We start from the raw sequence: 23,698 nt of genomic DNA, 5'->3' as shown, positions 1-23,698 counted from the left end.
GAATGACTTCATGTCGCAGTATATACTCCCCCGTCTGCGGCCAGTGCCAAAGTTCACGACCAAAGTAGGCGGAGGACTGACGTCCTCATCGGCAGCAATGTCCGAGACGAGTCTCCGGAACTCTATCGTCTATAAGCCCGAGTAAGGGATGAAGCAGGCACGAGGCTGATCACGTGTGTAATATGTATAGTATGATTTATGTTTCCCGTCTTTCGCTCAACGTTGTCGTCACGAAAGAGGGTTGAATAAGACTCCCCGAAGCTGTACGAACTGTCCGAGAGGTATCTTCGATGTGAAGGAAAACGAGGAAAGAAGACGCGCGTATTCAGTAAGCCAACAGCAAAAAAGAAGACAAGAAAAAAAAAACATATATAAAGACCCGGTTGTGGTACATCCCTTCGTGTATTCCCATATCATATGTCCCAAGTACCATCCATGTAAATGCTCGCCTCCAAACCTGAAATGCCCCCCCAATCGTCTGCTCCGTATATCGTGAAGTAAAGCGAATTTGGAGAGAGAAAAAAAAAAGAGTAACACCCCCAATGCCGCACCTGCGCCGATCCATGCCCGCCAGGAAGCAGTCGTTCAAGCCGCGGAGGAGTCGACCATGGGATTTGCGCCGCCGGAGATGCTCTTGCTCTTCTTCTCCTTCTTGGCCCACCGCAGACCGCAGGCGTTGCATAGCGTTTTGGGCCCGCTTGGTCCCTTGCGCCATTCGGGCGACTCGAGTGTGCCTGAGGCGCATACAGTCAGTTAACTAGTTGAGATGGAAATCAAGCAAGCGAAAGGGGGGCCGGGGGAGGGACTCACCGCAATCAGTGCAAACGTATTCTTCGGCGACCTTGAGCTTCTTCTTCTTCTCTCCCGTCCTCGGGTCCCGGTCCATGGGGATGGCGATGCCGGCGTCGCCCTTGATCAGCGTCGGGCTCGCGTTGCCGGTCGTGATGCCCCGGCTCCTCTCGCCCTCCTGGTACCTCAGGCCCGTCAGCATCTCAATGGTATCGGCGTGCGTGGCGCCCTCGTAGCGAGCCATCTTCTCCCGCAGCGAATCTGGCCTGCTGCCGACGACACCTTGCAGGTTCTCCCGCGTCAGCGCGCCCTCGGGCATGCGCTCGGACCCGGGGACCATGGAGTCCATGCCGTGGTGGTAGGGTGTCGAGGGCGTCATCATCGTAGTCTCGGACGCCGCGATTTCTGACCTGCCCTCCTGGCTCTGCCGCCACTGCTTCTGGGCCTCGTCCACATCGTCCGCTTCTTCTTTGCGGAGCTCCGCTATCCTACGTTTTAGCCTCTCGTTCTCAATCTTGTGTTCTAGGAACGAATCGAGGAGGGTCGTGTTCTTGGTCGGGTACGGCCGGGACATCATGAAGACGGCCTGGCAAAAGGGCGACTGATTGTTGGGGTTGGGCGCGAACTTGGCGGCGGCGATGTGGGCGTGGCCTACCGACTCGAAAATGGCATAGTTCCCATCCTTCTTCCGCAACCTGTAAAACATGCGCAGCGGATTGCCGGTCGCGATCGACTCGTTGAGCTCGGCGACAAAGACTCCGACGTCGTCCTGATGTATGAAATCCTTCAAGAAGGTCCCTACGATATCCTCGGTCGCGTAGCCCGTCAGGGTGGTGATGCTGGGCGACACGTGCGAGATGCGCCCGTTGGCGTCGAGGATCTGCAGGAAGTCCTTGAGCTCCTCGACGACCTTGGCCGGCCAGTTCCTCCGCTTGGTAAACTCAGTCAGGGTGCTGCCGCCGGGGAAGTTGATCTGGCCGAAGGTGGTGGTGGGGAGGGGTCCCGCCCCGGGAGCATTGCCATCCGTCGTGGGGCCGCCGCCGGGCGTGAAAACTGCGTTGTCAGTGCGCATCATGGCGCCTTGGGGGGTGGCAGCGGCGGTGGTGACCGGGGTGAAGGATTGCGCGAGATTGACGTCGTCGGCGCCGTCGAGGCTCATGGACATGGTGTCGAAGGGATTGAACATGGACCCGTCCATGAGGGACATCATGGCATCGTCCTGGGTTGGGCCGGTGCCCATCTGTCGAGCACGAGCGCTCCAAAGTTAGTCCGCGAGTAGAGAGTGCATGTGTTTCTCGCTGCTGCAGCCAGCCAGCCTTGGCGGGCACGCAGGGCGACAGAAAAAAAGTATGATTACAGAGGGCGTGCGTACCTGCGAGGTTTGTACATCGGCGGGACCGTAACCGACGTCCCCAACGGCGACAGGGCCAAAACCGAAAAGATTCGGCGGAGGAGGTTGCGGCGGCCCGTGGGACATGATCTTGGGCGCCGTCCGGGGTCAGACGAGGGATGGTTGTTGCGAAAACTGGACGTTGGCCGCGGAGAGTGAACTCGCTTGCTGGTACTGGTATCTGAGGCTAGAGGCATGCGCCGGCATGCGCTTTATGGATGCTAGGCGGGCGAAAAGCTCTGGCGCGGCAGGCAGACCATGGCAGTCAGGCAGAGAGAGTCGTCGGGTGCAGAGAAAAAGATGACGATATTCACACAGGCACAGGGTCGGCAAGGTATGTACGAGGCTAAGTTGGAAATGGGAATGATCGAATGGCAGGTCAATGGTTACGTCTGCGCTCTAGACTTGGCTGGAGCGCTGGCTCACTCGCTCGCTCGCTCTAGGTCTAGGACTTGCTTGGACTTGGTGGTGTGGGATGGCTTGGATGGGATGGGCGATCCCCCGTCTTGGGAGCCAGATCTAGGGAAAAAGCTGCATGGCCTGGAAATATGGGATTGTGGCCAGGCCTGGAATGGGAATCCGCTAAATTCGCACCGGCCCACTGTTTCCGGACCTTTTGGCCCGCTCTCAGGTACCTGCTAGGCCTGCCGCAAGGGTAATTTCTGGCAGGTATGAAAGCCCGGAAGGCGAGGAAAAGATCGATGCTCTTCTCGAGGGCCCTTCAGCGAGCACGACCGAGCGGTTCCGGACGATGCCAGGTGCGGAGGGGGTTGTCTGGGCGGACCCTGGATGGGATTCCTCGATGTACAAGTACTACGTCAACTGGTATTGGCTTTCCAGGGTCCCAAAGGGTCCCAAAGGGTCTAGCTTGATCGTCCTGGTGCGGGAGAAATGCACCAATGGTGGGGGGGAAGAGACAGACGAGGCAATCAATTTGTGCCCTCATTTGCGTCGCCAGCAGAGCCAAGCCCTCCAAGCCATCTGATCATGGATGGATCATCGTCGACAGCGTGGGGACGGCTACCTAGATAAATTGGTGCCCTCGTACGGCAGGCACGGCGCCCTGATGCCGGCTTGTGTTGAAACCTGCTTGCGGCGGCGACATGATGCCGGCTTTTGTCTGTGAGAAAGCCTGTCTGACTGACTTGCCACTCGGGCTCAGTTGAGATCAGACCATGCTGGCGTCTGGTGCTGGGTAATTCAAATATGTTTCCCCGCGCATTTCTCCGAGAGAAAAAAAAAGAAGGGCACGCCGCACATGCCATTCAGACTTGGCATGGCTTGCGCAGCACGAACTCTAGGGCCCAGGCCTTGCTGTTTGGGATGACGATAGGCTGATCATGCAAATCCGGTAGAAACTTCGGGACTGAAATGGATGCGGGTTGTTTTGTATCTCCAGTGAGGGGAGGACCTGAAACATTTGGGCGGGGCTGCTGCAAGCCACTGCTGGAACTGCCTGGAATGATGCCCAGGAGCCGAGCTGGCCCAGTAAATTGCCTGCCAACACTCTAAAGCTGCCCCAGTCTCGTGACTTGGCGATTTCAGGCAGACGCGTGCTTTGAGCTCCCTCGCGTCACCCAGCGTTTGGCATCGTCGTCCATGCACTCCACATTTGAGGAAAAGTGACGGAATATCTTGGATTGAGTCTCAGCCTCGTAGAAAAGGGCACCTTCTCGTGATCATTCTCCATCCGAACCTGGTTTCCTCTCTACCGTGCCAAACTCGACTCTCCTTCCTGCTGCCGCATGGTAGCTCAATTCAGACACAATGTGAGTGCATTCCTCAGGATCTCAGACGGCGCAGTGGAGCTAATTTTATCCTCAACCCAGGTGTGAGTTTGTTCTTGCCATGCAAATGATAGTCGCCCGTAGCTGACACAATGAAGCGAAAATCGACAAGTTGGCCATCCGGGGGTGCGTCATTTCGGCCAAGCTCCGTTCTCCTGTCTTTGTCTGCTAACCCCGTCCCCAGCATCCGGTCCTTTAACCCCATCACCCAGGAGTCTATGCAATTCAACACCCCGTTGACCTTGATCGTTGGATACAATGGCTCCGGAAAGACGGCAAGGCCCTCAACACACGACTGGTAGTCGTTTGGAACGTTCTCCTGGGCTGACATCCTTGAACAGACCATCATCGAGTGTCTCAAGTATGCGACCACCGGCGAGCAACCGCCCAACAGCAAGGGCGGTGCCTTTATCCACGACCCCAAGGTAAGCGCTGTTTGTCCTTCTCCTCGACCACGGGTCTAATCATGCAATCTAGCTTTGTGGAGAGAGGGAAGTCATGGCCCAGGTCAAGCTGTCCTTCCGACCTACTTCCGGTGGCAAGATGGTTGTCACCCGGAGTATACAGGTGACCATGAAGAAGAATACGAGGTCAATGAAGACTCTGGACGGATCGCTTGTCATACAAACCAACGGAGAACGCAGTGTCGTCTCTCAGAGGGCCGCAGAGCTCGACAAGCTGGTTCCGGATAACCTCGGTGTCCCTCCGGCCATTCTCGACGCCGTCATCTTCTGTCACCAAGACGAATCGCTCTGGCCCCTCAGCGAGCCTTCAACCCTGAAGAAGAAGTTCGATGAGATCTTCGACGCTCAGAAATACACCAAGGCGATCGACAACCTCAAAGTTCTACGGAAGAAGCAAGGAGAGGATCTGTCCAAAGCGAAGATCTTTGAAGCCTCCGAGAAGGTCAACAAGGAGAAAGCTGAGAAGGCTGAGAAACGGGCTAGGGATCTCGAGGCCGAGCTGGAACAACTCCGCGCCGATTGCGAGGAGGTTGACATCGCCAAGAACGAGGTTGAGACACAGATGTACCAGAAGCGAGAGCAGGCCAGGAGCTTTCAGACCATCGTCAATGACCTCGAGAACAAGAAGGACAAGTACGACGATCGCAAGGAGGCTGCCGAGGAGTTGCGTGTCGGCCTTGAAGAGCTCACAGAGCCTGACGATTACCTCGCGGAGCAACTGGCACAGTATGAAGACCGTATGCAGCGCATGGACGATGAGAGGAAGGAAAAGACCAACCAGTACAACCAGCTGCAAAAAGAGGTTAGCGAATCTCGGGCACTCCTGGGAACGAAACACGCAGAGCAGGGTCGGCATCAGTCCGACAAGGAAAAGTACGAACGGCAGCTCCAAACCCGCGTCACAAAGGTGCGCGAGGCGGCCCAGAAGCACGAGATTCGTGGTTACGATGGTGACCTTACGGACAACATGGTCCATGCTTTCAACGATCGCATCCAGAAGGTCCTGGCAGACAAGAAACGGGAACTCGAACGCCTGCAGCGCGAAAACGAGAAGGAGCTCGACAAGGAGACGGCTGCCATCAATAACCTCGAAGGTCGCAAGGCTGCTCGCACCCAAGATCGGGTGACGGCCAAACAGAGGATGGCTGCGATCGAGAAGAAGCTGGCTAGCTTGCAGACCACGGTCCAAAACCTGAACTTTGACGAAGGCGCTCAAGCCATCTTGGAGGCCAACTTCAAGGATCTCGAATCGCGGCTCAAGAAAGCCCTTGACGAGCTGAATGGATCAGACATAGATAGTCAGATCCAACAGGAGAACGACCGCCTGTGGCAGCTTGAGAGCGAGAGCGACCGTTTGAGCCGCGAGCTGGTTGAGTGCACAAGACTCGCCTCTGAACGGGCCCAGCTAGACCTCAGGAAGAAGGAGCTTACAGAGCGTAGGCGGAACTTTGACACTCTGAAGAATACCTGGGACAGCAAACTCACTTCACTGATCGGTGGCTCCTGGAAGCCCGAGCTGCTGGAAGACGAGTTCAACAATGTTGTGAAACAACGGAACACTACCGTTTCGGCCGCAAGAAAGCAGGTCGAAGCGACGCAACAGGAGTTGAGACAGGTCGAGTACAAGTTGTCGAGCATTCGGGACAAGCAACAGAAGTCGTTGGCAGAGTCGACAAAGTGCCAGGCGACTGTGCTCAACGTTCTCAAGACCGCCAAGGACTCGGATGATGCGGTTATTGAGGACTACCAAGAGGAAATCGAGAATTTCGAGGGCGACATTCTCAGCCTCGAGAAGGATATCACTCTTTTCGACCACCTCAAGGAGTTCTACTCCAAGTCTCAGACAACGCTCAATAAGTACAACAAGTGCAGCCTCTGCGAGCGTCAATTCGTTGACCAGCCTCGAGAGCGATCCCGCCTACTGGAGAAGATTGCCAAGAGCCTCAACGCTGAGCACAAAAAGGAGATTGAGAAGGACAAGGACGAGCGTGAGGCGACACTAGGACAACTACGAGCCGTACGCTCTCAGTACGATACGTACAAACGGCTCGAGTCGGAGCTGCCTGCCCTCCGCAACGAGCTGAAAGCAGCCGAAGCTCAGAGAGAAGGACTGGTGCGAGTTCTCGAGGACAACGATGCTGCATACAAGGAGGCAGATGAACAACGGCAGGATGTCGAATCGCTGAGCAAGACTGTCATGAACATTGCTCAGACATTCCGCGAGATCCAGGAAGCCGAGAAACAGATCGATCGACTTGCCTCGCAGCAGCAGTCTGGTGCCCCCTCACGAAGTGCAGAAGAGATCAACGAGTTGCAAGCAACATGTGCAGAGCAGATCAGGGCGGCAAAGGGCAAAGTGGCAAAGCTGACGTCGGACAAGCAGCGCATGAGAGACTCAGTAAACTCTCTTGAGCTCGAAAAGAGTGAGTTGACGAACAAGATTGGCCACATCATCCGTCAGAGCGAGCGGCGGAATGATCTACTGGGCCAGATCCAGTCGCTGAAGGACGAAAACACAAACCAACGAGAACTCATCCAGCAAGCCGATCGAGACATGGAGGCTCTCGAGCCCGAGATTGCGAAAGCGAGGTCGATCCGCGAGGACACCCTGCAACGAGGTCGTGGCAAGGAGCAGAAGCTCGTCACAGAGAGGGACAGCATCGCACACACGGTGAGCGAGCTGAACATGATCGAGGCCGAGATCCAGGACTACATTGACCGAGGTGGTCCGGCCGCATTGGCAGCGAATGCCCGCGCCATTCAAGCTCTCGAACAGACCATTGCGAACCTGGAGAAGGAGATCAGCGAACTGGCGACGCTTGTCAACAAGCTGAAGAGCGACCTGGACAACAGCGACCGCAAAAAGAAGACTATCAGCGACAATCTGACCTACCGGAAGAACATGCGGATCCTGGAGACGCTCAAGCGAGAGATTGAAGAGCTGGAGTCTCGGCATGCGGTGGAGGACTACGAGCACCTCAAGGCCGAGGTGGACGCCCTCGAGAAGCAGCACAACGTGATGCACGCCAACCGCGGCGCCGTCATGGCCAAGATGAGGTCCAAGGACGAGGAGCTCGGGCGCGTGCTGGAGGAGTGGGAGCAGGAGTACAAGGACGCCAGCGCAAAGTACCGCGAGGCGCACATCCGGGTCGAGACGACCAAGGCGGCCATCGAGGACCTGGGCCGGTACTCGTCGGCGCTGGACAAGGCCATCATGCAGTACCACTCGCTCAAGATGGAGGAGGTCAACCGCATCGCGGGCGAGCTGTGGCAGGCGACGTACCAGGGCACCGACATCGACACGATCCTGATCCGGTCCGAGTCGGAGACGGCGACGGGCAAGCGCAACTACAATTACCGGCTGTGCATGGTCAAGCAGGACACCGAGATGGACATGCGCGGGCGCTGCTCGGCGGGGCAGAAGGTGCTGGCGTCCATCATCATCCGGCTCGCGCTGGCCGAGTCGTTCGGCGTCAACTGCGGGCTCATCGCGCTCGACGAGCCGACGACCAACCTCGATAGCGACAACATCCGCTCGCTGGCCGTCTCGCTGCACGCCATCATCAAGGCGCGCCAGGCGCAGGCCAACTTCCAGCTCATCGTCATCACGCACGACGAGGAGTTCCTGCGCCACATGCAGGTCTCGGACTTTTGCGACACGTTCTACCGCGTCCGGCGCGACGAGAAGCAGAACAGCGTGATCCTGAGGGAGAGCATCAGCAAGTTGATTGAGGGGTGAACGAGTGAGTGATGGAGAGTGTAGTGTGTTGGTAGATGAGATTGTAAGACTGGTGCTTTTCTAGCTTGGGGAGCGGAGCATGGCGTAGCATTTGCATTGCATTGCATTGCTTTGCTTTCGATTGTAAAAAGATCTCGAGCAATAGTTAACAATTGCGATCGTCTCTCCAGTCATCCGGAATGAAAGAGTCAAAAAGTCATGATCGTGTCTCTTGAGTTGGAACATCTACGTAGAAAGACCCCTGGAACACCTGTCGATCCCCTAACCCGAGCCAAAGTAAAAGGAAAAAAAAAACTCCTCTGCTCCATCTCAACCAGGAATGGATCGGTTTCTAAAGAATACATTTTTTGGTAGTCGACTGTTGGACCACTAAGAATGACAGAGAGGAAGGAAGAAGAGTAGCATAATCAATGAGTGAGTGCCTGGTACACATAGAAAGGGGGGCATAGTCATGAATCTCGACTTCAGGGCTGAACCCCCCTCCTGATTCACTCCTCTTTCCCACCGTCCACATCCTGATCCGTCAACACCGTGTCTCCCTCCGCATCCTTCTTGACGCCCTCGTCGCCGGCCTCGCCCGCGGCAGCACCGGCGCTCTCGTCCTCCCTAAGTCTCTTGGCCGCCGGCTCGGCCGCATCGTCGGGCCCGCCCTCGGCCTCGCGCTTCGGCGTCGTCGCCCTCCTGGCCCGTTCTGTTACCGCCGCCGCCGCCGCCTTGCCGTCGTTTTCTTTGTCCTCGTCGTCTTCGGTACCACCTGCTGCTGCTACTGCTGCCGCCTCCGGCGACTTGGATTTAGATTTCCTCTGCTGCTGGTAGGTGTCGTCGGCCTTGCTGCGCCCCACGGCGGCGGCCACGTCGATGCCGTGCATCTCGACGGCGCCCGAGGGCGATGTGACGAAGGTGGAGCTCGATTCCTTCTGAGGACCCATATCGGCGGCGCCGATCTCCTCGGGCCCCCTGGCGTGCGGGATCTCTTGGTGTGACTGCTGCTCGGGCGAGTCCTCTTCGCCGGTGGCGGCGGGCTTTTCTGTCGTGTCGTCCTCGTCCTGGTCTGCAGCGGCGGAGGCCGAGGAGGTCGGGCCAGGGTCCGCTGCATCTTCGTCTGGCATGGCTGTATCTTCGTCGCCGGCAGCGCCCGCCTGTGCTTGTACTGCTACCGAGGGCGACGGCGAGGGAGACGCGTTGTTACCGCCGGTGCCGGCGCCGGATCCGAGCCCGATGGGCCCCGCGGTGGCGGGCATGCTGGCGCGCGCCAGCTGCGTGACGGGCACGACGCCCGCGCGCTGCTCCTGCCTCAGCAGCTCGCCCTGGGTGACACCCCGCTGGACCTGCACGGTCGCGCCGTGGCTCGGGATGCCGTTGACAGAGATGCTTACCGTCTCGATGCTGCCCATGCCGTTGGGGCCCTCGATCGTCTCGGTGGTCTCGGTGTGGACCTGCCCCTCGAACTGGCCTCCTCCTTGGCCTTGGCCTTGGGCCTGGCTCTGAGCGCCGCCTGTCTGCTGCTGCTGTGGACTTTGTTGTTGCCCCGTAGCCAGCTGTGCCGGGTCCGGCTCGGGAGGGGAGGAGGAGCCGCCCGACACGGAGCTCGAGGCGGTGCGGCGATGGAGCCAGGGGATCGGGGTGAGCAGGGCGCCGCCCAGGGCCTCGTCGGAGCCAACGTTAATGGGCGCCGGCGCGTTGGACGCGGACGATGAAGCCGGAGAGGAGGAGGTGCCGTTGACCCAGGGTGCGTCGCGGGCGGGGCCGTTGGACATGAGGGTCATGGTGGACATGTCCGGGACGGCGGGCGGGAGGGGGAACACGTTGCTGCCGCTGGTGACGTGGACGACGCGGTCGAGGGCGTGCAGGTACGAGGGCAGGCTGCGGTAGTGCTGGCGCGGGGCGAGGACGAGCTCGGCGAGGCGCTGGGCCGTGTGCGGCGGGTAGACGGGGAAGGAGGTGGTGAGGGTGTTGGTGATGTCGTTCATGAGGGAGACGACCTGCGGCGGGAGGGCGGTCGGGTCCTGCGGTACTGATGCGCTGCTGGTAGGTTGTGCTGCTGCTGTGGTGGGGGGTTGCACCGCGGCGGCGGCGGAGACGGGGTTGGTGTTTTCCTTGTTGGTCTCCTGCGAGGAGGAGCGCTGGCTGTCATCGTTGCCGACTGCCGTGGCGGAAGAGGTCTCGGCGGAGGGGTCTATGGGGTCGGAGGAGGGTAGAGGGTCGAGGAGTCTGGGTTCTGGAAGGGGTGAGGCCTGCTTGGGCTGGGGGATGCGTGGTATGGGGAAGTCGTTGCGCGCGGCCTGCGGGCAAGGAAGCATGGCATGTCAGCAGCGATTCCCGAGCCGGGCAGGGTTCTTCTGTCTTTTACCTTTTCGATCCGGGCGACAATGTCGGCGAGCACGATGGGCCATATGGAACTGGGCGCAAGAGCAAGAGAGTTAGCGACCAGAGGTGACGGACAGAGGATAGACTGGCCCGGGCACGACATACTAGTCAATGGCAGCGCCCGAGGCGAGCTTGCGCAGGATCTCGTCGTCTGCGTCCATCTCGGTGGCCGCCATGGTGTTTTTGGGTCGACGAGAGGGCCGGCTGGTCTCGTGCGCGCGCGAGTGAGGCTCTGACCGGCGGGACGTGTGATGGGGTGTATGTGTGCCTGGGTGTCGCTACTTTTTTTTGGTGGTTGGATTGACTACACGCGCCGGCAGCCGATCTTCAATTCGTGCATCTTAGCGCCGGATTGTCGCAAAGCGGGAAACCAAGTCTTGACATTGACGGGTGGGTTGCGATAAGCCGATAAGGTACACCAAGGTAGGTACAAATGCAAGAATGCAAGGGCCTCCGACAGTCCACAAGACCATCCATCGTACCTGCTTACCGACCCTCCGAGAATCGTGAGTTGGGAAGGGGAAGAGCATGTGTTTCTTCAACATTTTACATTGCAGGTGGTGCCTCTTGTGTTCGAGGCCATAACACTTTTTTCAAACGGATGAATCGTCTTTGGCCGCCGCTCACAACAGCGTGTGAGCCTCTCTAGGACTCTAGGACGCACCCGGGTTTCGTGGGCCATCGCATTAGAAGCGAGTGTTTGCACTGACATCTCACTGTTAAAAGGAATACACAAGTAGGAGACCTGCGATACTCAATTGCCTACTCGGGTAGAGAAGCCGCGCCGAGAGGGTCTTGTTGGAGTTTCCAGTTGTCGAACCAAGGCGACTCAGCCTCCGCTCAAGTCCGGGCATGATGCTCAGCCACAAAGTCAGTATGCTTCTCCGGCACAGGGGCTTGCCTTTTGGTACGGCGACGGGGCTCAATGACATGCACTCCGTAGACGTCATGCGGCAGTTGTTTCTCAATCGTGCTCAATCAAGGAGACTACAAAGTATAATGTCCATCTCGAGGACCCTGAACTGTACCCTGAAAATCCCCAAATACCATCGCCCCAGCGATCCTGGCACCGATATGCCTGAGGGCCAGGCTGTGCAGTCTGGCTAACCAGGCCAGCCTTTTCGTCGGGTCGATCTTATCAACGCCGGCTATTCATTTCAATATGCTGCCGCCGCCCGTGATATCACCATGGTATGATGCGTGCGGCCTCCATATCATGGGCTGGCAACAGGTACGGATCGCTCGAGTGACGTGAGGATGCAGGCCTACCTAGGCACCCTCCAAGGGACCAATCCTCTATCCCTCTGCCTGTCCTACCTCTCTTGCGTCTGGTCCGATATGCAAGAGATAATGGACCCGGCACGTAGGTCAATGTCAATGTCAATTGGGCGACAGCACGTGAAAGCCGACAGAGACAACAGATTCATTCTTCATCCAGGACTACAGTATGTTCTGGAAGGACTGACTACCTAGGAGTTGCAGACACATGGATGAACGAAGTACCTAACTGAGTGAGCGGTATTTACCGTGAACCTAATCTACATACGTCCTTGGTAGGTTTGTCGTAAAGTTCAACCAAGAGACACGGAGCACGGCACGACGTCCACCTCCATGTCTCATCTCCTTGCACTCGGGATCCTGGGTGCGGGTCTGCTAGCGTGCTGGGAGGAGTCCTAGTGGGCGTTTTCTGCGTTCTTTGGGAGCCCTCTTGGGGCATTTGCGGGCGTGGCTAGGGAGGGCGGCGCGAGGCGGGGTGCCCGTCTCCAGTGCTGGTTTGGGTGCCAAAATCCATGGATGGGAGGCCCTCAAGGTCCCCCCCAAGCCCTCTCTCTGGCACGCTCCAGCACATGTCGCGCCTGTTAGTGGAATGCGGAACACATGTGGAACCGCGAGGGGCCGTGGGGCCTCCTGATGGGAACGACGGTTGCGCGTCCCACGCATTAGATTCTCCCGTCAGAGCGCCAGAGCCAAACCTGACTGGACGCTCCGGCGATCTTCAGGGATATTTCTGGCCGTGTGCGTGGGACGTGGGCTGGCGACACTAACACTCGGGACTTTTTGCTTTGGGATGGTTGTGCTTTTTTGTCCTGCACAGCCCCTGAGTTAGTTAGTTACAGGCTAGTTACTAGGTAGGAACTCGGTACGGAGTAGGACGATTGATTCGATGCTGTTGATACCTAAAGTGCAGTGCATGCTACCTAGGTATGCTCATGCTCATCAGGGCTGAGGACCGAGCCAAGAAGGGTGACTGTTTAGGAATTGCCCTGCTGGACCCCATCACGAGCCAGAAGAGACAGGAAAAGACCCCTTGGCATCCCTTGTCCACACACCTTGCCAAGGCTGACTTTTGCGTTGGCTCGACTGGTCCAACGCAGCAACACGAGCGTTGAGGTACCTCTCTCCAGGATTGATCTCTCGACTCCCCACTCCCACTCCCCTCCACTCCCTCTCACGCCTCTCTGGCCATCCATCCACCAACCATCCACACATCCTGCTTGACCATCCATCTGCAACCACCACCACCACCACCACTGCCAGCAGCATCCCACCTTTCCATTGCCGTCGTTCCCTTCCTGACGTATCTAAACTCTTTCAACCATCCTCTCGTTTTCGCCCGACACCTTTCTTCCCTCTCCCTCCCATTTCTGGTCACTCGCTACCTCGTCGCAACTCGGCAACTCGACTCTTTTCTCGCATCCCTGAAATAGACACCAGCATTCCACATACCCCGGCCCTCGCTCCAACGCGGCCTTTTAACGACCAGGGGTGTGCTCTGCCTTCAGCCCAGCCAAGACTTCAACCTGCCAACCAACCCCGGTACTCCCTCGAACACTTCACTCCTCGACGTGTTTCAGCCGTCCCGTAACAACCACACAGCTTTGCGAGCAATCTGTTATACAACTCATAACAAACCACCAAAACCTACCGCTCTTGTTGTCTTCTGGTTCAACTGTTACCGGTGTTGATCACGGACAAAGGAGTGCGTTGGATACGCTACGAGCCGTTTGGGTGCATCCGGTCGCTCAACGTTCATTTCGATTCTTCTTACCTCATCTTTTTTTCCTTTTTTTTTCTCGTTCGATTCGACCACCGATCGCCATTAGGAGACGGCAATTTACATCGCCAGAAGCAAACAAAAAGAAAACGACCTCTTACCGCCATTGTCTCTAGCTAGCCGACCTCCCCCCGAGGGGTCGCACACCTGCAGCCCGTCCTGGCTTTCCGTCAAGAATCGCGCCGGTCGCTTCTGGCCGCCGACTCCCAATTCTCCCAACAGGCCTACAACAACAACTACTACTACCGAGAAGGCATCGCCCCCTCAAGCGGTGCCAGCAGCAGAGGAAGGAACATCATGGGCTTCCTCGAGGGAAAGTGGCCCAAGGCCTTTATGGGCACCATCACCGTCCAGGCCATACTATGTCTGGCATTCGAGGCGTAAGTAGCGGGATATGGCGACAGACGAGAACGGCCCCGACTCCATGGATTTGCTGACATGGTCCCTCCCCCCTATGCAGATACGTCTTCGCTCAGTTCCAAATGAACGTCGACTTCCACTCGGATAACGACACAAACAACTCACAATACAAGTCCATCCCCACCTTCTTGACGCTGTTCATCTTCGGTTTCCTCTACGAGCTGGTGCTGGTATGGGATGCGCTGCGGATGAAGAATACCATTCAGGTCATTGGCATTTGCTTCGCCAACCTCGCCCTCATGGTCTACACCACCATCCAGATCGACCAGATTTCCACCTCGTTCGACAAGCTCGAGGACACGGGCGCCATCAAGCCCGACCCCAACCACGGCAACCAGGGCTTGGACTGGCTGTGGCAGTCATGCAGGCCCTACCTCGTTGCCATTCCCATCATCCTCGGCTTCGGCACCATCATCATCTCCTTCATCGCCTACAAGCTGTACCAGGTCTTTGCCTGGGATATCCTCAAGCAGATCGGCGCCGACTACCGCATGAAGAACCGCTTCTTGCACTACCAGGTATGTTTGTGTGAATGCGTGGTGGTCCCCATAGTATTTCGAAGCGTTTTCCTCTAACACCAAGACCTCCAGATCTACATCGCTCTCCTTAAGTTCGATTTCTTCTTCTTCCTCGGCTTCACGGTCCAGTTCCTCGTCATCGTGACGGGCAAGACGGACCTCGAGCTGAGCCTGACCATCGCCGCCATCCCCATCACCATCGCCATCCTGCTGCTCGCCGCCTTCTTCACCCGCCGTGAGATCAAAGCCGGCATGATCGCCATCATCGCCCTCTACTTTGGCGGCCTCGCCTACTTCTTCTTCAAACTCGTCCGCATCTACCAGCCCGGCTTCCGGGACCACTACATCGCTGTGCGCCGCTCCCTGACGGCCTTCTCGGTGCTGACCATCCTGCTCATCATCCTGACCATCGTCAACGCCTTCATCTGCATGAACAACTTTGGAGCCGGCCTCAAGGCCCACCTGCTCAAGAAGAGCGCCGACGAGGAGAAGCAGCCCGACGCCAACTCGATCGGCCTCAGCGACGTCAAGCCCCAGCTGCCGAGCCGGATGACGATCGACTAAATGGCCCGAAGATTGGATGAGAGCGAGTGCAAAATACCAAATTCATTTAGAAGTGTATACAGAAACGACTTGAACGAAAACAGAAAGAGAGCAGGATTGACCTAGTCAAATAGGCTCTCCTCTCTTCTCACCAGGATACCCGCAGAGTAGTAGTAGTAGGGGGGGCAAAATTTTGAGGGGGCGCGACGAATCCAGATACCACCGCGGTTCTCATTCCATCGAAACAACGTTGTTCCGGTTGGAGATGAAAGAGAAGCCGGCACCAGATATTTCCTATTTAATTGGGCGTTTTTCTCCTCCCCCTTTCTCAAATGAATCCGGACAAACAGGCCCTTAACAACATCAGCATGGTCTTTCACCTCTAAACGGGGGGGCAGGAAAGTGCAATAGATGGATGGGTAAGGGCGTGGGATTTTTTTTTGTCACACAAATCATAGCATGAGGGGAGCAAACTTGTGTATTTTTGTTTTCCTAGACTCTCTTGGTATCAAATTCTACCATACTTGATTTGTTCTCCTCAAACAGTAGTCTGCCTGACGAAGAAAGACGCTGTTGAAATGGGAAATTTTGCTTGAAGGTTGTGTATAGCCTCTCTGCTTGCTCGCTCATGGCTCCTCCCCTTTGATATCCTTGATGAGCATGTCGACTAGACTGCTATGTTGCCCCTGTTATACCTGTTATATGAACACTAGAGTTATTTCCGGAGACATTGCTGCTATGACATGGATTCATCACATCATGGAACTCGGGGGTTTTGTATTCAGAAAAAAAAAAAGAAGATGGAGAGATCTTTTACGTGAAACGTTGTACATGCTGCTCTTCTTGATTTAGTGTGAGCTACGGCATGGGAGTCACTCACTACATACATACATGGCTCATCAAGCTCGGAAGACAGCCCCCTACCCCGTCACGCACACATATGTGCCTTCAGTTCTGACTTATGACTGGCTTGTATTCATATGGAATGATGGGGAGAGCTAGCTCAGGCCACTGAATTTCGCAAGTTGCCTAGATCACCTTTCCAATCATGAACGCTTCGATGCAGTGCTCACATGGAGCCAAGGGGTGTCGGAAACAAAAGTTATTCTAAGTCAACGAGAGGGTGGTGATTCCCAACGCTACATCGATCAGGCCTGTCTGTGCAAAAGACCTGGGCGGTAATCATACCGAGACTTAGTCCCGGGGTGGGCCTGCCTTGCCTTCCCAACTCCGGATGCCCATGAACCAACACACAAAATGCAAAAACCGTCCGGATTCGTCATTCTCAGAGTGCCCCATAACTGCATATCAAACAAACCTCTCTCTCCCTCCTCATCTCTCCGTGCTGCACTCTTCCTTCGCTAGCCAGCTCAAGTATGAATAAATTGGGCTGTACGTGATATAGGCATGTAAAACAAAACAACAGTAACGCTCCGAAGACAAAACAAGTCCGTTTCAAGCTCCATCGGCCCAGTCGCTCTGCTGGGGATCCGGCAGGAAAGAAGGGTCGAAGACGCGATAACTGAAGCCCGCGGGCCCCTCCAGCCCGTCCTTAACAGGGGCACTGCCGCCCAACCCGAGCCCCGGCCACTCGTGAAACCTCAGCTGAACCATCAGATTCTGAATCATCGGGCCAGAGTTCCACGGCATGTCCTCGTCGGAGACGTGAGACATCACAGGCACATCCGTGCCGCTGCTGTCTGCCGACGCGTTGTCAGGGGTCGAGTCGGAACCATCCTCAGCCGCAGCCGCAGCCGCTACCAGCCTCCCCGCCTCGCCTGCCCGGAAGTCGGCGCAATATCTATCCTACAAGACGATCTGCCTGGCGTCCTTGGTGTGTCCCTCGGACGGGCAATACGGGCACTTAAACTTGGTGCCCTTGGTCAGGTGCTGCAGCGACTCGCGCGCCAGGACGTGCCCGCAGGGCAGCATCATGGGCGGGTTGGTGTCGGTCGTCTGCTCCTTGGAGACGGGGCAGACAAAGATGGAGTGGTAGATCATCGACGACGGCAGCGGCGTCTCGAACGCGAGCTCGTCGGCCGTCGTCCACTCGGTGCGCTGCGAGCGCGTGGCGCTGATGTACTTGATGAGCCGCGGCAGGGCGATGACGCCCGCCGTCGCGGCCACGTAGAGCGGCGACTCGGCCGACAGGCCCAGCAGGCTGCAGAACTCGCGCGTGAAGGAGGCGGCCACCTCGTCCAGCGGCCCGCCGAGGCTGGTGGCCGTCGTGGTGACGGGCGGGGAGATGTCTTCCTCGTCGACGACGGCCGCGGCCGGCGAGGCGGCGTCCTCGCCGAAGAGAGCGGCGTAGGGCGAGTCGCGGATGTTGGAGGCGAAGACGAGGGCGCAGGCCAGCTGCTGGACCTCGTGGAGGTGGCGGGGCTGGAATCGCGCAAAGTGCTCGCGGGCGTAGAGGAGGGCCTCGTCGACGCGCGCTCTGGAAAAGGGAGGTTCGTGTGATGCGACGCCCGCGTGCTGCCCGGCGCCCTTGAAGAGCCACACGAACTGCAGCTTGCTGAGCTCAAACTCGAGATTGGAACCTCTTGCCTCTAGCTCCTCCGAGTTTGACCGCGCCCAATCTATGGCAGGGCCGAGGTCGTGGGCGCGCAGTGCTTGTAGTATTGAGTACATGTGTGCGAACTGGGACTGGAGCTCGGCAGACTGGATGCTGGCCAGTTCTGTATGTGGCGGCTCGTGCGCATGTGAATGGTGGTGTACTTCACCCTCCTCGTCCTCGTCCGTCTCCATGTCGGCATCGTCATCGGCATCTTCGACGTCGTCCTCCGGTGGCAAGGGCTGCGACAGGTCCGCTGCTTCTTCGATGAATGTGCTGGCCACATTAAACTGACCTTCCCGTAGCAGGTGCATAGCGATGGCACGGTTGATAAGGGTATGGTGCTTAGCCATGGCGTCGTGCTCGGTCGGTAAAGGCTTGGAGGGGAAGTGCTGCACAGCAAAGAGCACGGTTAGTAAGAACGTCACGATCCCGGCTGTCGAAGGGTATCGGCGGGCAAGCGTACCTTGTCTAATGACTTTCCAAACTCTCGCTGTACTTTAGAGACCCTCTTCAGATCCTCGTTTACTTGTTCGAACCCTTCCTTGATCGGGTTTTGCAATCGTGTCATGGCTAGTCCAGCTGAATGGGGGTCTTGTGCTGCATCCAAGGTCAGTCTCTTTTCGGTACTCTGCACCAGGCGGGAGTATGCTATCCACGTACCTGAGGCTACCTGTTCCCTCACTGCTTCTAGATGCGCGATCATCTTGTCCATGTCGTTGACGGCTGGTGTCAGACTTGCTTTCCGAGAGATCTGACTGAGCTCCTTCTGGAGCACCGGCATGCTGTCCGCCATCTCGGGCGATCCTGGAGTTGTTCTGCTGGTTCTGAGATAGAGAATGAGGGTCGTCGGGTGCAACTATTGTCTCCTTTCTGACTCTTTATATGATGTTGGCACAGTTTGGCGAGCAAACATAGCAGCTGTTTCAAATATGTGCAACGATCTTTGCTGCCGGAGCTTCGTGGTCTGGACGTGGTGGTGGGGGGATAAAGTCGTGTGGGCTCTCCGAGCTGCTCGAGCACTCGCTTTATCGAGCAGAGGCCGTCAAGTCTGGCATATTCTTGCCCAAATATTCCCAGTGGCCAAGTTTAAGGTTTCGCTCGGTGTAACAGGGCAGAGGAAGATAGTGTGTTCGCAGGTTGGTTGCGTCGTGAGGTCTGGCTGTTGGAGAGTGTCGTCCCCAAGAGTCGAGTCGGTCGGTGGATTGATGGACGGGACTCAAGCTTGCATGGGGGGAGGAAGTGGAGCCGTCTTTAGCGCACCTCGAGTTAAGAGCACCCTGTGGATGGCATGATACCCCCCCCATCGGCACCCGTCCTGGTGACGCATGACGCTGCATTCAGATCCATGGATGGGGCGGACCTGACCCAGACCAGCGAGACCAGCAGGGGGAATGACCCCCTGTCGCCCGCTAAACTCGACCATCCGGTCCAGCAACCCAGCAGCGTTGGACCGCCCTTCGCTCCTCATTGGAGGGCTCGATTAGCGGCACGGGAGCGGGTGTTCCTTCTGGAGAGCTGTAAAAAAGGCTGTAGCGAAGAAAGCTGGGGAGCGTTTCCAAGGTTGATGCCATCACATGCCGGTTTCTGAAAAGGCTGCCTCTTCGCTCCCAAATCTGTCTACAACTTTACCCGCATACGCAGCCTGCCGGGCCTCACACCGCAGATTTTCGCTGCCAACGCCTCTCTGTTAGCTCTTGTGACTCCTGCTGGCTGGTCTTTGGTTCCCTGCAGCAATGTCCTAGCTGCCCGTGGTTCACGCAACCCTGGTCGAGTTGGTAGCTACCACACACACACACACACACACACACACGACGCACATGCACACAGCCGAGCTCTGCACCCCTCCGGTTTGACCATGTCGCAGAGCATACAGCTGCCCACCGCCGTACCAACGATCATCCAAGCTGGTCGACAGGCCTGACTGTCTCGACCCCTCCCGACATGTCTTCTTTCCCCTTCCTACCCCCAGCCATGTCGGATGTGAGGAATTTGAGGAGAGAAGACATACTGGCGGCACGGCTGGCTTCGCAGGGCAACTTGACCGCGAGCCCTGCTTCTGCAGGCACACTGCTCTCGGGCGGAGCGAAGGAGGAAGGGTCTGTACAGACACAGGCGGTTTCCTCGGAGGGTTCATCTACCCCCAGGCGCCGCCATGTTGTGTTTCCAGACCCAGTATCTCTTCGGTGAGTGCAAGCTTCCTTTCTCCATGTACGAGCTGCTCTAATCATAGGCTACTTCACAGCTACCTCGAAGAAGATGAGTGCGTTCAGGTCGTCGAGCGTCGACAGAAACTGCAGGGCTACGAACTGTATCTAGTTGAACAATGGGCCTGCTCTCGGCAGTCCCCAACCCTGGTCATCGCGACATACACCGGCGATCCGGACCACTCAATAGTTGTTGGCGTGCTGGGGATACCCGCAGATGAGAACGACTGGTCTCCGAGATTAAGAGTCTACTTCAAGGCCATTCAACAATACCATGCCAGGCCCAAGGACACCCCGTTGGGCGAGCTCATGGTCACCAATCTGAGCAGCTTCCCCTCGGCGCTGACCGTGATTCCTGTTCCGGACGGGGATATACGCGCACATCGCCAGTCCTTCATCGTCAACGAGGACCTGAAACGCCTGGGCTGTTCTGGAAGATCAGGTATGAGCCTTTCAGAGCCCACCGCCGCGACTCAGGCCAAGTTCTCCCAGCTGTACAAGACGAGCGATCGGGTACCTATCGAACAAGCCGTCGTGGAGCTCATCAAGCTTTGTCAGGTGGCCCTTCTGCTGTTCGGCAAGCTCGAGCAAGAGTACATAGACGGCCTACTCTGTGATCGCACCGAAGCGGGCATAAATGACTGGTGGACCGAGATCGGGTCCGAGTACTTCAATATCGAGCCGACAGATGGCATCTTGGGTCCGACCACCGTGGCAGCCCTACTTGGAACACTGATGGGCGCAAGGAATCGACTGAGCTGGTATGGCGCTCCCGTTGCGAAAGACGTGTTTGATATCGAATGTACGAAACGTGGAATTGGCTACTTTCAGAAGGCGCACAAGCTGGAGCGGACACGAAGACTAGACCGCCAGACGATGCTGAGGCTACACACGATCAGTGCCAAGGCAGCCGCTGGTGAGGCGGGCTGGGGTGTCCAGAGGGCAGTCAAGTCCACCGTCGAGGGATTCGGCGGGAAGAGAGGTGAGATCGTGATTGGCATGGTCGGCGGCAAAGACAAAGGCAACATCGGAGACATTGAAACTCTCGACATCAACAAGTTCATCAGCCTAGCCCACGGCGAGAGGGCAAAGTGGCTGTGGCATGGCAAGGCACGCAGATCCGTGGCAGAACACTACGAGAAGCCCATCAGCGACATGGGGAATATGCTCTTTGGCAAGGAGGTCGCCGCATCCCAGCCGAGCCGAAGGACGCAATCGCTCCCTTTGGGCGAAGATGTAGAGGTCAAGAAGAAGGAAGAGGCAGCAGCATTGTACTCGGCAACTCCCACGCCGGGCTCTACCCTTAGTGTGGCTGAGAGTCCCGGAGACAAGGACGCGCTGCACAAGGCTGTGTTGAAGAGTGTTGCAGGCAAGGTGAGCGACGCTCGTTCTGGCTTTGGTCGGTTCAGGGACAACATCAACACGGGGCGCCTCCGAGGTCACAACAGCCGGCCTTCACGAGACGACACTCCCGCCAGTAGCTACCTGAGTCCAGCTGGTTCAGGTGTTATGCGCAGCGACCTGATGCTGTCGAGCCCGACAATGGTCGGGCGGGCTTTCACGTGGAAGAACAAGCCAGAAGAATACCTGGCTGCCCTGCGGAAGGAGAAGGAAGGAGACGCTGTTCCAGGGGTGGCGTCTACCACACAGAGCTCAGGGACGCCGGCAGCCAAGGAATCCAGGTCACAGTCACAGCAGCTCGACCTTAGCAAGCTCGCGGACGCGCTCCCCGAAGCTGCAGAGTCTCTCCCTCCGTCCAGAGCAGAGGAGACTCGCAAAGATTTCCTGCTCACAGACGCCTCTGTTGCGAACTCGGTGGCAGACCCGAACGATCTGCAAGGCCCGCACCTGGAGGCTGACCGGCAGGCCGATACGAACCTGACTGTACTGCAACGAAGGCACAGCGTCGCCATCTCGACCCTGACCTTTACTCACCCGCTCAACGAGAGCCGCTGGCCGCGGCGCATGTCCTTCAGCTGCGCCGAAGAGGCGGTGCTCGGCTGGGAAGACATCCTCGACCTCGAGGAGGAGTCTCCTAGCGATGCCACCCACGGCGGGCCCCTGGCCCTCGCGCACCACCTGAGCAGGGTCGAGGCGGCGCAGAGCCTCTACGAGCGGCTGCTGGGCCTCAAGCAGACGCTGGGCCCCTGGGTCGGGGACAAGGTGCAGTGCCTCGAGGCGCTGGACCAGGACTACGCGGCGCAGCAGGAGGAGCTGCAGCAGCTGTACTACCGGCTGGCCGAGGCGTACCGGCGCGTCAAGGACTCGTCGCAGGAGATGGTGGCCGGGGAGCGGGCGCACGTGACCGAGGCGGTCAAGGACGTCGAGGTGCTGGCGGCCAAGCTCGAGTACGAGGTCAACGCGCTGGCGTCCAAGGCGGCCGAGGTCGAGGACGGGGTGCGGCAGTTCGAGGCGCAGGTCGAGATCGTGGAGCTGCGGGCCGAGGAGCTCAAGGCGCAGCTCGAGACGGAGAGCTGGGTGCACTGGTTCGTGCGGACGCTGACGGGCATCGGCACGGGGCCCAACATCACGAGGGGCGGGCCCGTGGCCGCTGCGGCGGCGGTCGTCGGGGACGAGAGCCGCGGGGAGGATCGGGAGCAGCCCGGTCGGGATGATGGGGCGCGTGGTGGAGCGAGGGAGGAGGAGGATGCCCATTCGTGAGCAAGTGGGAAACGACGGTGTGATATCACTTTTTTTTTTGTATCTCATACTTGCATAGCCCTGGCGATTCTTGGAGATTGGCTTCATTATTTCCGTATTTTCTTATGTTTGCTGGGCTCGATACCACGGCCGAAGATATGACCATAGAGGTTTCCCCCTTGTCTCTCATAGACAAAAAGAGAGAATGGTAATAAAAGTGGTTTTTGAATTTCATCTTGAGCCGGTGATGGTGTTGTTACCAGCGCTTTCATCGTACAGACCGATCATTCTGACCGGTGTAATATACACACGTATTCATCTTTCCCATCTGCCTGGCTCCATGGCATGTAATGCAAAAGAATCTCTGAAAGTCCAGAGTTCAAAAGCATCGTCTCATATCCATCTTCCCTCAATAAAGGCTCTTGGGATGCCAGAAAAAGCATAGCTTTGCCCTCCACATATACACTTCTGCATGATCGTACACACACTCTCTTTCTGCAAGACACAGCGTCACCTCGTCTTCAATTAACCAAAGAAGCTGCCGCCGGCGCTCCCGCCTCGCTGCTGCGTCTCCTTTTGCAGGATGTCCGAGACCTTCATGTGGACCTCGAAGAACTTTGCGGCGCAGCGGTCGAGACAGACGCTCTCGCCCTTGTTGAGGTCGCCTTCGTGGTAGTCGTTGGGGACGCACTTGAGCGCGCAGGATTTGGTCAGGCTACATGGAGAGAGCACCTTTGTCAGCAAGGAAGAAAGAGAGGTGTGGGAAAGAAGATTGTTTTATGACGATGATGGAAGAGGAAGTGAGGGAGCGGTGATAGGGAGGGCTTACCGGTTGTGCAGGTCGGCGAGGAGCTTCATCTCGCTCTCGACGGCGGCGATCTTCTCCGCCGAGGAGGGCTGGGGGCGTCCGAGACCGAGGAAAGACATTTTTGGTTGTGCTTCTTTGGCTGTGCTTTGGGGAGTCGGGCAGTGTTTTGGTTCTTGTCTTTCCGGAGGGTTGAGTGATTGAGAGTGACGATGATGATGTAGGTTCAAAGCCGGGACGGAAGCTTCAAAAACGCTTGCTCGGGGCGGTTTTTTGACGGGCGGTGAAAAGTCGAGGTCGCATGTGTGAAGAGCTTGGGTCCCACTTTTAAGCCCGAATTTGTGTCTATGATTGGCCTAAGCGCAATGAAAAGGAGACCTCTCTCAAAGGTGCAACCACTTTTTTTCTAGGAGCTTGGGA

The 23,698-nt window shown here is 57.3% G+C and overlaps 7 protein-coding genes across 7 annotated transcripts; 3 read left to right on the top strand and 4 right to left on the bottom strand.

Moving 5' to 3' along the window:
* Positions 1-585: 585 nt before the first annotated feature.
* On the bottom strand, positions 586-2,266 carry E0L32_009260 (uncharacterized protein; the record flags this gene model as incomplete). Its single annotated transcript, XM_031144205.1, has 3 exons — positions 586-734; positions 811-2,029; positions 2,162-2,266. The coding sequence occupies 3 exons, from the start codon at positions 2,264-2,266 to the stop codon at positions 586-588; spliced, it is 1,473 nt and encodes a 490-aa protein (XP_030991228.1).
* A 1,792-nt stretch (positions 2,267-4,058) lies between these two features.
* E0L32_009259 (uncharacterized protein) lies at positions 4,059-8,169 on the top strand (the record flags this gene model as incomplete). Its single annotated transcript, XM_031144204.1, has 4 exons — positions 4,059-4,092; positions 4,179-4,264; positions 4,308-4,391; positions 4,444-8,169. 4 exons carry the CDS (start codon positions 4,059-4,061, stop codon positions 8,167-8,169), a joined length of 3,930 nt encoding a protein of 1,309 aa, XP_030991227.1.
* Positions 8,170-8,657: 488 nt separating this feature from the next.
* E0L32_009258 (uncharacterized protein) lies at positions 8,658-10,712 on the bottom strand (the record flags this gene model as incomplete). Its single annotated transcript, XM_031144203.1, has 3 exons — positions 8,658-10,451; positions 10,520-10,568; positions 10,642-10,712. 3 exons carry the CDS (start codon positions 10,710-10,712, stop codon positions 8,658-8,660), a joined length of 1,914 nt encoding a protein of 637 aa, XP_030991226.1.
* A 3,176-nt stretch (positions 10,713-13,888) lies between these two features.
* Positions 13,889-15,093, top strand: E0L32_009257 (uncharacterized protein; the record flags this gene model as incomplete). The annotated part of the gene is made up of 3 exons (XM_031144202.1): positions 13,889-13,971; positions 14,052-14,529; positions 14,602-15,093. 3 exons carry the CDS (start codon positions 13,889-13,891, stop codon positions 15,091-15,093), a joined length of 1,053 nt encoding a protein of 350 aa, XP_030991225.1.
* Positions 15,094-16,878: 1,785 nt separating this feature from the next.
* On the bottom strand, positions 16,879-18,422 carry E0L32_009256 (uncharacterized protein; the record flags this gene model as incomplete). The annotated part of the gene is made up of 2 exons (XM_031144201.1): positions 16,879-18,018; positions 18,093-18,422. The coding sequence occupies 2 exons, from the start codon at positions 18,420-18,422 to the stop codon at positions 16,879-16,881; spliced, it is 1,470 nt and encodes a 489-aa protein (XP_030991224.1).
* A 1,148-nt stretch (positions 18,423-19,570) lies between these two features.
* On the top strand, positions 19,571-22,494 carry E0L32_009255 (uncharacterized protein; the record flags this gene model as incomplete). The annotated part of the gene is made up of 2 exons (XM_031144200.1): positions 19,571-19,812; positions 19,860-22,494. 2 exons carry the CDS (start codon positions 19,571-19,573, stop codon positions 22,492-22,494), a joined length of 2,877 nt encoding a protein of 958 aa, XP_030991223.1.
* A 504-nt stretch (positions 22,495-22,998) lies between these two features.
* On the bottom strand, positions 22,999-23,400 carry E0L32_009254 (uncharacterized protein; the record flags this gene model as incomplete). The annotated part of the gene is made up of 2 exons (XM_031144198.1): positions 22,999-23,188; positions 23,303-23,400. 2 exons carry the CDS (start codon positions 23,398-23,400, stop codon positions 22,999-23,001), a joined length of 288 nt encoding a protein of 95 aa, XP_030991222.1.
* Between the last annotated feature and the right edge of the window lie 298 nt (positions 23,401-23,698).

Source organism: Thyridium curvatum (genome assembly GCF_004353045.1).
Source record: "Thyridium curvatum strain D216 chromosome Unknown NODE_66_length_249765_cov_79.631338, whole genome shotgun sequence".
NCBI classification, from domain to species: Eukaryota; Fungi; Ascomycota; class Sordariomycetes; order Thyridiales; family Thyridiaceae; genus Thyridium; species Thyridium curvatum.
The sequence above is the reverse complement of the archived record's forward strand: the minus strand, read 5'-3'. Positions and strand labels throughout refer to the sequence as shown.